General features: G+C 43.1%; 1 protein-coding gene across 2 annotated transcripts in view; it reads right to left on the reverse strand.

Moving 5' to 3' along the window:
* Nucleotides 1–14,134, reverse strand: part of COL4A6 (collagen type IV alpha 6 chain) — a 339,336-nt gene that overhangs the window by 41,181 nt on the left and 284,021 nt on the right. For both annotated transcript variants that reach the window (XM_040265052.1, XM_040265051.1), the window contains exons 8-14: nt 12,660–12,695; nt 10,222–10,284; nt 9,396–9,431; nt 9,156–9,197; nt 8,074–8,166; nt 6,712–6,765; nt 15–74 (exon numbers count right to left, since the gene is read on the reverse strand). In XM_040265052.1, coding sequence (XP_040120986.1) covers nt 15–74; nt 6,712–6,765; nt 8,074–8,166; nt 9,156–9,197; nt 9,396–9,431; nt 10,222–10,284; nt 12,660–12,695 — 384 coding nt within the window. The remainder of the gene's footprint in view (nt 1–14; nt 75–6,711; nt 6,766–8,073; nt 8,167–9,155; nt 9,198–9,395; nt 9,432–10,221; nt 10,285–12,659; nt 12,696–14,134) is intronic.

Genomic DNA, 14,134 nt, shown 5'->3' on the forward strand with positions numbered 1-14,134 from the left:
TTCCACATTCATACCCTCGGTCCTGGCAAACCAGGAATTCCCTTTTCTCCTTTTTCTCCAGCAATTCCAAATCCCTAAAGGAAAAAAGAAACCACAAGTTATAACATTGATTTCCTCATAGGTCTCCTGGCTCCATCCAAAGTGAAAGTGTTAGTCACTCAGTCATGTCCGACTCTTTGTGACCCCATAGACTGTAGCTCGCCAGGCTTCTCTGTCCATGGAATTCTCCAGGCCTAGAATACTGGAATGGGTTGCCATTTCCTCCTTCAGGGTATCTTCCCGACCCAGGGATTGAACCCACGTCTCCTCCATTGACAGGTGGATTCCTTACCACTGAGCCACCTGGGAAGCTCATTTCTATCTAGGCATGGTCTAGAACCTTGCAGGTCTTAGGAACATTCCCAGAGGGACTGCAAGATGGTCCCCAACCTCTCCTGCCCTGCTCACAGGAGGTGAGGGCGTGCAGCCATGGACATGACTTGAGGATCTTCTAGGGACAAGCAGAAATCCCAAAAGCAGAGTGAATGAAAGCAGTTCCTCCCCTCTGGGTCCAGGGCAAGCATATTCAAAGAATTCATTGCTAAAGTGGATAAAGTATTTCACGACAAACATAACTGAGTTACTTGTCAGTGTTTAGAATTGGACTTTCTGGAGCATAGATTTTGGAAAATAACATTTAGGCCTATTAAAAGAGTAAAGAAGGCAGAGAAATCTTCTCACAAGGAAGCTTGTGAAAGACACTAAATGTTATGGCACACGTCCTGTTGTCCTCTTGATGTGATCTGGCTCAGCTGGTTATAAAAAGCACTGCTCCAAACCCATTTGTAGAATAGTTTTTCCTTCTTCTTTCATACTCACAGCATTCCCATGGGTACAGTTGCTTGGTTCCCTTAGCTTTCTAGGCCCAAGTCTTTTTTTTTTTTAATGTGAGTTGTTTTTCTTGTTGTGGTTGTTGAGGTGAGGAGTGTATGTCTGTTAAGGATCCAATTCAAAGTAGGCTTTGGTTCCAACTTATCTTTTCTTTTTTCTACATCTACAGTTAGGAGTCAAATACCTCAGCTCTCACGCTGAATAGAATTTCTATTTGAATGGTTTGTGGGTCAAACTGAAAGTAAACTTCTTTGAAATCTTAGTTCTGCAGCTCAAATTGGACACCAAGGCATGATGCCCCCTGGTGGCATGTGTCTATTGGCGTCTGAAGTCAAACACTTCATGGAGCCTTCCCTGGCCTATGGAAGGAAGCTATGGCAGCCTGGAATTTTCCAGGCAAGAGTACTGGAGTGAGTTGCCATTTCCTTCTCCAGGGGATCTTCCCGATCCGGGGATAGAACCCAGGTGTCCCACATTGCAGGCAGATGCCTTACCCTCTGTACCACCAGGGAAGCCCATGGCAGCCCAAGCTGTGCCCAAACCCTTCAAGCACTAAAATGGGTTCTAGATGAAAGTCTATGAGCAAAAGGTCTATATCACATTCACTTCTGTCTCCTCCAAGGCATGTTATTGTAGGCTGAACACACACAAGGTGGTCCAATACATATTTGTTGAATTTAATCGAACAGTGACCCAGGGAACAAAAGTGTTCAAAAGGGTGAGGGGAAGAATGTCTAGGAACCATCTCATAGCCCCTACATCTTGTCCACAGTTGTAAAGACAAAGGGGCCTTGTCCTTCTTCAGAAAGCAAATGGAGCCTCTGGACTCTTGCTTTCTCAGAGAGAGGGTCTGAGAGCTTGAGCTACAATGTGAAGAAAAATAAATACACACAATGCTTAAAAAGGAAAAAAATTATAAAGCAATTTGTGTGTGTGGGTTAAAGCCAATAAAACATAGATGACTTGGCAAGATATTGGGCTGTAGACTCAGCTTGTGTCCCAGCACATGGAGGCCCCATACAAGGCCCTGCTGAACAAGCTGTTCTAGCAAGATGTCCCGGGCCCCAGCCCTGTCCCAGTCAATGCTTGTCATGACCTAACTTGCACCTATTGCTCTCACGCCCCTTCTCAGCCATGGCCAAGAACGCCTCATTAGAGAGCTAGCCTAGCTGTTTACAGGTCTGCTCTCTAGGGGTCTTGGTCTCCTGGTATTTTTGGTTCAAGGATATTAGTGGCTCTGTAAAAACTCAACTTCGCTCACATGGCCAGGAGTTGAGGGGGGTCGGCAGGATGAGGAGCGTGGTGTGAGAAAAGGGCGAGCTGCAAACACTAGGCTGCAACCAGGAGGCGTCAGGCCCCACTGTGGAGTGAAAGACACTTTGGCCCTGGGTCCTCAGAGACCTGCTGGCCCAAAAGGCAGGCTGCCAGGGTGGTCGCCCTCTGCCCAGGTTCCTCTCACGGCCCCCATAAGGGCCATGGAGAAGGGCAAGGCCCATCTGCACAACCAGGGCAGGAAGGCAGGAAGGAGGCTGAAGTCTGAAAAGAGGGGCTAAGGCCACAGGGGAAGGGCAGGGGGTGATCATATTTGGGGGTCATTTTGGGGAGGCTAAACCACAGGAATCAGTTCAGCTTGGCACTGCAGGGGGACTTGAGATGTGAAACTTGAGAGGTTAGACAAGTCAGTCTTCCTCAGTTCTGATCCTGTCACACTGCTGCTACTGCCCCCTCCAGGTACCAGAGCCTGGGGCCTAGCTTAAGTCTGTCAAGTTGGGGCTGCGCCTCTGAAAGCCCTACCTGAGATGCATGGAAAGCCTGGGGCTCCGCTGAAGGAGAACACCCACCTGCCCAGTCATTGCCTCAGCTCCACCCAACAGTCACCTCAGGATTCACCATTTTGTTTTCTTCTCTCTCTCTCCCATCTGCCATGTTGCCTTACCCTTTGTTTGCTGGCACCTTGGAGGGCACAGAGGTAAATGACCAAGAGTCTCCACCGGAGCACCTGTGGTCGACGTGTGAGTGTGTTGCTGGGACAATGTGGTGAAATGTGTGAAGCTGGGGCTGAGCCACGAAAGCAGAGACGCTGGGTCACTGCAGAAGGGGCAAGGGAAAGAAGGGGAGGCCTAAACCAGTCAGGTGGGCCACTTGTCAGCTCCTGCAAAGATCTGGGCTAGAATGGAAAGAAAACAAACGGTTGAAGGGAACATTTCGGATTCTCTAGAGATTTCTACCCTCAGTGCTGTCTTGCTTCTCAGTGAGTGTGGATAATTGAAAGCTGATGTGAAGGTTCTGGCTTTGAGAAGTGTCTTTCTTTCAAAAAGTTCAGAGTATCTGAAACACGTTACCACCTTTCTTCTTATGACTCTTCTGACAGAAGGCAAGAAGGTACCTATGAATGTTCCTACTAAGCAGATAGAGATATTAGGAGCAAAGGAGTTACAGGATTTGGCCAGGGTGGCACATGGAATCCATGCCAAAGTGGGCTGAGAACTCTGATTTCTTGATTCCCACTCTCTGAAAATACACTGTACCATATAAAGAAAGGTATTTTTCCAGCTTGGATGTCTTTACAGTCAGCTGGGGTTTCTATTTGTCAGATCACACTGTGAAGCACTGGAAATGCTAAGCTTGAGAAGGCCTTGCAGTTTATCACTGTTCATTGCTGTCAGTCTGTCTTTCTTTTACAGGGCAAAAGGGAATGGAGTGGAATTGCAGGAGGGGAATTCCTCTGAGGTAGAACAGGGAAGGGGATGGGAAGGAGGGAGCCAGTGAACGGCAGAGCAGCAGAGATCACACAATCCACCACCTCTATGACAAGAACCAACTGAACTGTAGGGGGCAGTGTGGTATGAGGAAAAAGCCTGGAACTAGCTAATATGCAAGAGAACTGGATTTCAGTCTCAGTTCTGCTAATAACTTGCTGTATAACTCTGGACAAGACTCTTTACCTCTTCAGGCCACAGTTTCCTCATCAGTACAGGGATATAAGCTCAGCCCATCTTGCTTACATCACAGAAATGATGTGTGACTAGAATCTATGTGAAATGCTCACAAAGAAAGGTACAGACTTGATCCCCCAACCCACTTGCAAAGTACTTTATATCTGTGTGGTCCAATAAAAAGATAATGTGAGCTACTATGTTATTTTCAATTATTTAGTAGTTTCATTTAAAAGTAAAACAAATAGGTGACATTAATTTAACAATGTTTTGTTTAATCAAATATGTCATAAATATTAGGGCTTCCCTGGTGGCTCCGAGGTTAAAGCGTCTGCCTCCAATGCAAGAGACCTCGGTTCGATCCCTGGGTTGGGAAGATCCCCTGGAGAAGGAAATGGTAACCCACTCCAGTATTCTTGCCTGGAGAATATGGGCTTCCTAGGTGGCGCTAGTGGTAAAGAAACCACCTGCCAATGCAGGAGACGTAAGAGATGCAGGTTCCATCCTTGGGTTGAGAAGATCCCCTGGAGGAGGGCACAGCAACCCACTCCAGTATTCTTGCCTGGAGAATCCCACAGACAGAGGAGCCAGGTGGGCTACGGGCCACAGGGTCGCAAAGAGTCGGACACGACTGAAGCGACTTAGCACAGCATAGCACAGCACATCATAAATATTGTTGTTTCAACACTGAAGTAAAAATTGCTTAAAAAATGAGATATTCTCTATTATTTTCTTCACACCTAGGTTTGGAAATCTGTTGTGTGTTTTATACTTACAGCACAACTCGTTTCAGACTAGCCACGTTTCAAGGGACTGGTGGGTGTTTGTGGCTGGTGGTTATTATACTGGACAGCACAGCTTTATACTTTGCAAAGAAACCTGACGTACATCATGAGCTGATCTCAAAACAGGAGAGATGACCATTACCATGTGACATATATACAAAAAGGTTCAGAGACTTAAAGTCCCAGACCTGGGGTTGGGGCTGAAGTCTAGTTATCCTGTCTCCAACATCAGGATTCTTTCCCTTTCTGAATCATTAGATTCTGAGTTGATTAAAATCAAAGCCATTGAACAGATGGTTCTCTGTGCTGCTGTGTCTCTATGGAGTAGCAGCCATCATCGTGAAAGCCACCTGTGCCACTGGCTCTACTGGCTGGGTTTTCTGGCCACCAGGAGAGACCCAAAGTGTTTCAAAGAACTGCAGGGAAGCACTGGAGTCCTCTGTTCTCACTTTTCCAGCCAGCTGGGACAGGCCTAGTCATCTTTGATTTATCCATTTCCCTCCCAACCCTCACACTCAATCCATGGAAATTTCATCAGCTCCTTCAGAACTCATCTTGTGGTTTAATAGATGTATCAAGCAAATGTAGTGTGTTGGCCTTGTTTCGATTCTGATTCCAAACGAGGTAATTATTAAGAAATATATTTATGAGACAATCATTACTAATAATTATTTAAGTCATTACTGATAATTAATTAGTGATGATGAAATCATCATGATGTCTTTAAAAAGTCCTTATCTCTTAGAAATACTGAGGTGTTTGCAGTGAAGTGCTATGTCTGTTACTGGCTTCAGATTGGCCATGAGTTGCTAATTATTGAAGCCAGGTGATGGGGACACAGGCGGATCATTATGCCACTCTCTTCACTTTGTATATGTTTGAAATGTTCCAGAACAAGAAATTTCAACTTTTTACATTCTGAATTCATGTACTTCTCTCCACTTCCATTTTTATCACCCTAGGCCAAGACACTACCATTTCTCACCTGTACTGTCGCAGTAGCCTCTGTTTGCTGACCCCTACTCCTTGCCCCCATCTTCCATTACCCACCCCTCCACCTCCCACTACCACAAAGACAGATCTTCTTAAAAATACAAGTCAGAGCCTTCCATTGGCTTCTCATTACATTTAACATAAAAGCCACATTTGACCTACAAAAGTCTCCATGATCTGGCTCCTGCCTCTTTTTCTGGTTATTAGCCTTGCTCACTCTTTTCCACCCACCTTGAAGAAGTCTTGCTGTTCCTCTCAGGGTCTTGGCACTGTGGTTCTCTTGGCCAGAAACACTCTTCCCAAACTTTCACATGACTTGCTTCCTTATAATAAGCACCTCCTCAGACAGGCCCTTCTTGACCACTCTGTCCAAAGTTACCAATTCCATTCCCCATCCACACTCCATCACTTTGACCCCTTTTTATCATCTATGTATCACTTACCATGATAGGAACTTGTTCTCCATTCATTTGTTTACTTGTTAATTCTCTCCTCTCCCTTACCCCTCTGCCCTTTGAATGTACTTTCCTCAAGGTCAGGGACTGGTACCTATCTGATTGTTATTTATTGTTGCAGCTTCAGAGTCCAGCAGAAGGCCTGGCATATAGGGGTCCTCAAAAAGTATTTGTTGTGTAAAAAAAATCTAAGATACAGGGGCATTTAGGAAAGTAAAAATAGGATCACTAACATTACCATTTACTGAACAATTGATAAGTGCCAGGCATTTATTAAGTCCTTTTCATGCATATTATCTCATTTAATCCTCATAACCACCTCATTATTGTCCCCCTTTTTTTGGTAGGTTAGGAAACTGAGGCTTAGAAAAGTTAAAAAACTTGTCCAAGGTCACATAGCTAGAAACTGGTGAAATCAGAAGTCAAGCCTATAGGTCTGTTTCAACTCTAGAGCTTGAGATAATATCCTCTAAGCTATATAGTCACATGAAGAACCTAATGTCCCCATGGATTTGAAAAACAAGAACATGTCCTTAAACGCCTTCTAACAATGAAGATGGTTAAAGTCTCTACAATAACCATAGGAGGAAAGTATTTCTGTTTGCTTTTTATTAGTATAGCTGTTGTCCAATCAGATCCTCAAATACATGTTGACCAAATAGGGAGACTTACCGGCAGACCAGGTGGACCACTTATTCCTGGGAAGCCCTGAGGCCCTGGTTCACCCTGGAAAATCAACGAAAGCTCAGTGAGTAGCAGCAGGCAGCAGTGAACATAAAGGAGACGGCTCCCTTGAGTTGCTTGGGCTGGGCAGTGGGCAACCATAGGGTCTCATGTTTGGGATTCCAGATGCTGATGCAGATTGCCCAGGCTCCACAACTGGTAACTATGCCAGGATGTCTAAATTTAGGGAGCCTTTTGTAGCGTGGAAAGGACCAAAGTCCATGGCAGGGGAAAAAAAAAACAAAAACAAAAACAAAAAGCTATCCAAAACAGAATCTCAAATGCCCAGGTTAATTGGGAGGCAGAAAAGATGATCATCTGTTTTCTTTCCAGTGGAAGAAGCTGTTAAGTACGATTTCCTCTAGCAAATTGCTGGCTGCAAAGACATCAGTGGTTTTGGGAAAAGAGTAATGATTACAGTTTGGAAAGTGCTGCATAATACTCTAATCTGTCTTTCCTTGATATGCTTATTTACCAATTAGTACCCTGAAGGGGCTCCTTAAGGTTTGGGAATAGTTAGGAAGGCAGGGAATTTTTCATATGCTCCCAAACTGTTCCCAAAACAATGATTACTTCATGTCAACCTGGAGAATGCCTAGAGCTGTTGCTTCCACAAAGAAATGGGACTAAACACCTCCCTTGACCACAGGTACAGGATCGATCACAAAACTAAAGGGATCTCCAGGAAGGAATGGAATGCAGGTTACTAAAAGATATCTGAACAGATTAACAGGAAACAGGCATTCAAATACAACCAGGTCTACACGCATATCAAAATACAGATTATAAAATATCTCACTTAAACAGGTTCAGCCTCGGTAGTTTAGATCAGGTGAAGTAGGGCATCTACTGCCACTTGGTGACAGTATAGCCTGCTTGCAGGGTCAAGTTCTGAGGGCAAATAGCTTCTTTAAGAGGATAATTCAAGAGCAACCATTATACCCTATTGTTCTGTTACAGCACTTCGGGGACAACATAAGTATTGAGAGAGTTGGTAGTTCGGAGGAAAAAAACTCAACTATTTAATGTTTGTTTTAAGTTATTCAGCATCTTGATAACTGAATCTACATAACTGAAACACAGAGAATAGCACCTGAATGGTTATTCAGAAACCCAGGCACACTCATAACCATATAGCAGAAAACAGACTCTATAAAACACACAAGGGACAGAACAAAGAAGGATTTATTTTCCCTTCCAAACAAAAATCCATTACCCAGAAACTTCTATCTTAGTATAGTCTGGTTATTACAGTTGAACTCTAGTATTAATAGGGAAAGACTTATTAACTTGTTCTTAAATGTTCACTACCTTGGATCCTTTCTTCCCTTTGGGAAATCCCATGAATTCCAGTTCTCCAGTAGATGGTGGGGGTCCTGCAGGACCAGGCAGGCCAACATCTCCCTGTAAGATCAAACGAAACATTAAGCAAAGCAGACACCACACAGACCATTTCTCCAGAGGATAGGTTTGTCCTCCAGATATAATTCACAAATAAACTGTCCATGACTTTAGACCTTCAGCCTCACCCTTGCAGCAATGAGGAGCCAAAACTATCAGTCCCAAGAGGTGAAAAGAATTATAAGCCTGACCAAATGCATTCTGTACCAGCACTGCAGAGGGAGGAAGCAAGATGGATGAAAGGAAACAGCAGGTTCACGGTTTCCATGGTCATGCATGAAAGGGTGTTTAGAAGAAAGCCAAAAAAGGGTTTGAGCAAGGTGAATGGCAACCTCTTGGCAACAGTGATCAGACTCTAATTGGTCCAATCTTTGCCAAGAGCACAAGCAGAGGCAGTAAATTCTGTGTTGGAGCACTGAAGACTGGATTTGCTCCTTGAAACAGTGCAGTCTACAAGAGGCAGCCACCAAGGAAGGGGAGGGCAAGCTCCCAGTCTCCCTTGAGGCTCCTAAATGACTTTACAGTTTCTACAGAGGGAACTATTAGTAGGAGAATGAGGGAAGGAAAATAAAAGGGAATGATGAGAGAGGGTTAAGAAGGAGAGAGGTGGGGAGAAGGAGGAAGAGAAGGAGGAAGGATGGAGAGAAGAGAAGCAAAGGAAAGAGAAAATGATACAATATAATACAAATCAGTAGGGAAATACCCAGGTGGAAGGAAGATAAAATATATTTCAAAAGAGTATGTTCATCAGACATGTACAGTTCACAGTAGGAAGCAGGAAGACTACAATATTTGGAAGGAAAAAGACCACAAAATCCTATGTGTGCACATGCAACCCTCAAGGAAACCCACCAGAGGACTCATGAGGGATGGGAAATGCTCCCTTTCCAAGGCAAAGATCCAAAGCCCCCAACACAAGCAGGCACACATGTGCAACTAGAGACATTTCTTGAAGCACATGGAAAGCAGTATATGTTCCAAAATCTATTTACCTTGACTCCTTTCTCTCCTTGGAAACCTAACCCCATATTCCCCTGGGGCACAGGGATGCAGGGAAGAAAAACAAAATCAATTACTAAATAAGCTCCAGGAACTTAAATTGGAATGCAGTGTTGTTGTGTTTTTTTTTTTTTTTTTAACCAGAATATGTTTAACCAGACAAGAAATATCTCTGGGGAAACCAGCGTACTTAGTGGTAGGAAGTTAAATGCCCCAAGACAAAGTATACTTACATCAGGACCAGGGAAACCAGGGGGGCCAGGAGGACCCTGGATTAAAAGAGAAAAGAAGGAGTTAGTTCTTGTTAGTTTCAGCCCCAAAGAACCTAGTCATGTTGACAGTCACTGAGGGTAAGTCCCCTACCAGTGAGGTGTGGCCCTGTTTGGTGTAGCAGATTCTAGCTCCTTCTCCCCAGAGTTCCTTTTTTTTTTTAAATCTCCTTTGAAATTTCCCCAATTGACCTGATAACCACAGTCATGCTAAGGTAATGACTTCATGTGTCATTCTTCCCATTAGGCCCGACAATTTTAAATGATGACTTTTGGTGAAAGTAAATCAAACTAATCAGGGGTGGGTTTTCACATACTGGAAAGAGGCTTTCTGGGTACCACTGAGGTAACTGGCTATGTTCTTCCTAGAACCAGTGATGGCAAATAGGTATGTGGGAAGAGCTCTCCAAGGTGAAGTGTTGAGAAAGATTTTAAAGTTGCTTCTGTGCTCAGGGTGGGTGATGGTGTTGGTGGTATGATTAATTAGGAATGTCTATCATGGATGAGGGGAATGGAAGGTCACAATAGATGTGCTGGGTATTAGCCATCCTTGGGCTATACTTTAGGTTGAGCTAGACTAGGAGGCTTTGGAGGCCCAGAGTAGATGGTCAGAGATTCTGATAAATAAAGGTTACAAATAGCTCCTTATAAGAACATGCTTCACTTAAACCTCCAAGAATGGAAAGTGCCTTTCTCCACTAGGAAGGCCTACATTTACATAGGCTTTTAATCCAGGGGAAAGCATTCATGCAAGTGCTGTGATCACATGGTAGATTTAGGCCAGTCTTACTTGCAATCCTGGTGGTCCTATGGGTCCTACATCTCCTGGGGATCCGGGTGTTCCTTGTGGGCCCTAGAGAGGAAAGTTTTTACTAAAGTCAAAGAAGTAAGACAGTTTCTCAGGAAAAATATACTCATAAGAATCACACAAGAATGTTCATAGCAGCTTAATTCAGAATACTTAAAAAGGGGAAATGTCAGAAGAATGGATAAAGAAGTTGTGGTATATTAATATCATGGAATATTACTCAGCCATAAAATTGAAATAATGCCATTTGCAGCAACATGGATGGACCTAGAGATTATCACACTAAGTGAAGTAAGTCAGACAGAAGTGTGATAAAGCAGGTAAAGTACTAATGGTACAGCTAGTCACTGAAAACTTGCTTCAACTTTGCTCTCTATTTGAAAATTTTCATATTAAAGTTAAGAAAAGCGAAAAACTTACAAAAGAAAAAAACTGTTATATCACTATCAAATAAAGTAGACTTCGAGACAAGGAATATTACTAGGGATAAAGAGGGGGCACTTTGTAACAGTAACATAGTTCAATTCGTCAAGAAGATATAACGATCTTAGATGTGCATACATCTAGTAGCCGAACTTCAAAATATGCAAAGCAAAGACTGATGGAAATGTAAGGAGAAATAGATAAGTTCACGATTCTAGATGGAGATTTGAACATCCCTCCTTCAGTAATTAATAGAACAACTGAACAAAAAAGTGAGGAAAAAGAAGATCCACACCACATTATTAACTACTTTGACCTAATGCATATTTTTTAGATCACTATATTCTCAACCAGCTCAATACATACTCTTTTCAAGTACATATGGAACATTCACCAAGATAGTTCCATAAGTGGGGCCATAAAATAAACCTCAACAAATTTAAAAGCATGTAACTATCCAGAGGGTACCCTCTAACTGCAATAAAATCAGACTAGAAACCAATAACATAAAGATATCTGGAAAGTCACCAAATATTTGGAAATTAATCACCATGAATCCCCATGGGTCAAAAAAAAATCAGAAGGAAAACTAGAAAATATTTTAAACTGTATGATGACAATATTAAAAGTGAGAGAATGAAGTATGAAGAGAAAGATGGTATGGAGAAAGATGGTATGCTCCCCAGTTTTAACGATAAGTGATAAGTTAAATGATAAGTGACAAGGTGATTGTGTTTAGGTGAAGGATGGAGAGATTAAGTGAAATCAAGACTTAGGAGGGAGAGAGAGTAGGGGTTCACAGGTTCTCCAGGAATATATGAGAGTAGAACATTGCTCTGACAATAACTAATAACCTGTGGTCTCCTTACTGACCACAAATTTCTTATCCAGCCATGAACCCTCCCTGCCTAAAGCTAAGCGGTTTATTTATCATGTCTGGATATGCACACAAACACTGTATCTTTGAGGGTAGGGAAATGTGTCTCCAGGAGAAGTTATGGAGCAAATACACTGGATGTTCTTCCACAAATGTAGTTAACCCATGATCTTAGCCAATGCTGTTCCACTTTAGGAGACCTCTGTGCTCTTGGTCCTCATTCATCTCTGTTTACAGGTGTGCCTGCACAGATCTTGCTTATTGCCCACCTTTTCTCACATAGCCTCTCTGTTTAGAAAGCTTCCTCCCATTGCCAGCCAGCCGAAATATCACTCACATTTCTTAGAGGCTACCTTCTCTTAGTGATGTAGCCTCAGGTGGAGAGCATCCCTTTCTTTGATGCTGTTGTGGAATTTTCACTCCACATTCCTACTAGTTTTTCACATCCTGGGGGTGGGAGGTGGCTGTGTGTGTGTGTGTGTGTGCAGAGACTGTGTCTGCGTTGTCTCAGAGATCACTCATGGCCCTTTGCTGATGGTAGGAGCTCAATATCTGTTCTGGAATGGAAGAAGAAAGGAAGGAAGCCTGATACAGGAAAAGAGGAAGAAAGAAGGGGCCTTTTTAAAGCTACTTCAAAGGCAAGTGGTGACAATGTGGAAAGTCAAGGTAAAACAAAGCTCTCATTACTACAACTCATGGCCTTTCATGGACTCACTATTATTGAATCCCTAAAAGGAATTTCTCCATGGAATACCTTTTAAAAGAAGAGTATTTCATTTCTTTTGTTTTACCTGTAGCCCTCTGAACACACAGGAAACTTAGCAAATGCTTGTGCAGTGAAAGGCAAGATTCTTTCCTGATACATCCCCGGGTGAGATGTAGGTCCCTGGCCGAGAGGTCTGAAAGCCTGCTGCCGTGTCACTGGAGGTGGATAGTCCATCCCTTCAGTTCATTCTTATTTTGAAAATGTCAACAGAGTGATCGGTTTTACTCCAACCCTCTGGATTTTCCTTGAAGGTTTACGAAGACCTTCATACACCATGGAGAGGAATGAAAAGGGGCTATCAATAACTATTAACCAGACAAACCCTGAGAGCTCAACACACAGGTAACAACTTACAGCGATTCCATCCAGTCCGGGCAGCCCAGGCTCCCCCTGAGTAACAGACAAAAGCAGGACATTGACGAGATGAAGAAATTAAGCTTGTGGTATTTTACACATAACTGACCTAAGATGCATGGGCATAAAAATGCATGGCTGAAGCTTGAGCCTCCTCTGTCAAGGTCTTGTGTTGTAAATAATGCATGCATCAGACATATTCAACCATTTCCTTTTTTTCTAAGAAAAATCTAGACTCTAGAAGAAAATATGATAACCTTGATTGACCAGGATTTCATTCTTTACTTGAATTAATTAATTTTCAACTTTGCTAGGAACTTATCCATTAGAGACTGCTTCTGTGGGCTGGTGATTTTGCTGCTCTTTTTGGAAGAAAGCAAAGCTACCTTGCTGTGCACCTTCATCCCCAGAGAATCTGTACCCATATGTATACAACGCAAATCAGACATTTCAAGGGAGAATCAACAGAGCATATAGTCTCTGATTATGTTTAAATTACTTTGCAGCATCTTAAGTCACCATATGAATCTGTAATATAACCATCCTGTGGAAATTACTGTGTTCCACTGGGTCCAGGGTCTCTTTGATTTTTGGCAAAACCACTTAATCAATGTTTGCTACAGCAATGGCCATATGTGAATACCTGCTAGTCTTACTCCACTTAGCTTACAGTAAAAAATCGGCTCTCTGCAACCTGGGAAGAGTACTGCCTGGGTTTTAGCTCTTCGGGAAGCTGGCTTATGCCTGTGAGCAAGTCACAGAGCCTCGGGGCACCTCAGTTTTTCTAGCTGTAAAATGAGCCACATGAATTCGAGAATCAGGAGGTTCTCTCTGGACCACAGCGCAGTCCCTCTCCTATTCCCCCATCAAACAATTGTTCTGTTAGTAGAGCCTTTATGACCACCTAGGCCACCCTGTTTTCCTCTTTTGGTGTCCTGAGCTCTTTGCAACAAAATGCAGGTACAGGCCATCCCTCTCCTAATCAGGAGCTTCCCAAGATGGGCTGCCTTTGGTTTTCAGAAGCTGCAGGTAGGTTCCAGGGTGCTGCATTATTAAATCAATGATTTTTATTATATTTTTTCTTCTTCTTTTTTTTAATGTTATCTATTTAAAAGGCAATATCTTTTGTACTGTGAATTGGCAGTCACAGATGCATAACGCACTTTTTAAACTTCTGTTGGTGTGTACTGTATGTGCTTCTCTGTGCTTCTTATGCTGAAAAGAAAGTTTTTCTTTATAAAAAATAAAAGTAAAGTCCTTTCCAAGTCTAACATGCCATTCCCACTATCATCAAAAACCCAAACCCTGTACATTCTTCATTTCCCAGCTATGTACACCCATCACTGCCTTCTAAAGAGCTGGAGATCTCCAGCTCTGTGCATGGGTAGAGGGCAGAAAGGTACCATCTCCAGCTAAGTGAGCTTGGGTACATCTTCCCCTCCCATGTTGGACACAATAGGTTCCTGTCTGCTCCC

This window comes from Oryx dammah, unplaced genomic scaffold (genome assembly GCF_014754425.2).
Source record: "Oryx dammah isolate SB20612 unplaced genomic scaffold, SCBI_Odam_1.1 HiC_scaffold_23, whole genome shotgun sequence".
In the NCBI taxonomy this organism is placed as follows: domain Eukaryota; kingdom Metazoa; phylum Chordata; class Mammalia; order Artiodactyla; family Bovidae; genus Oryx; species Oryx dammah.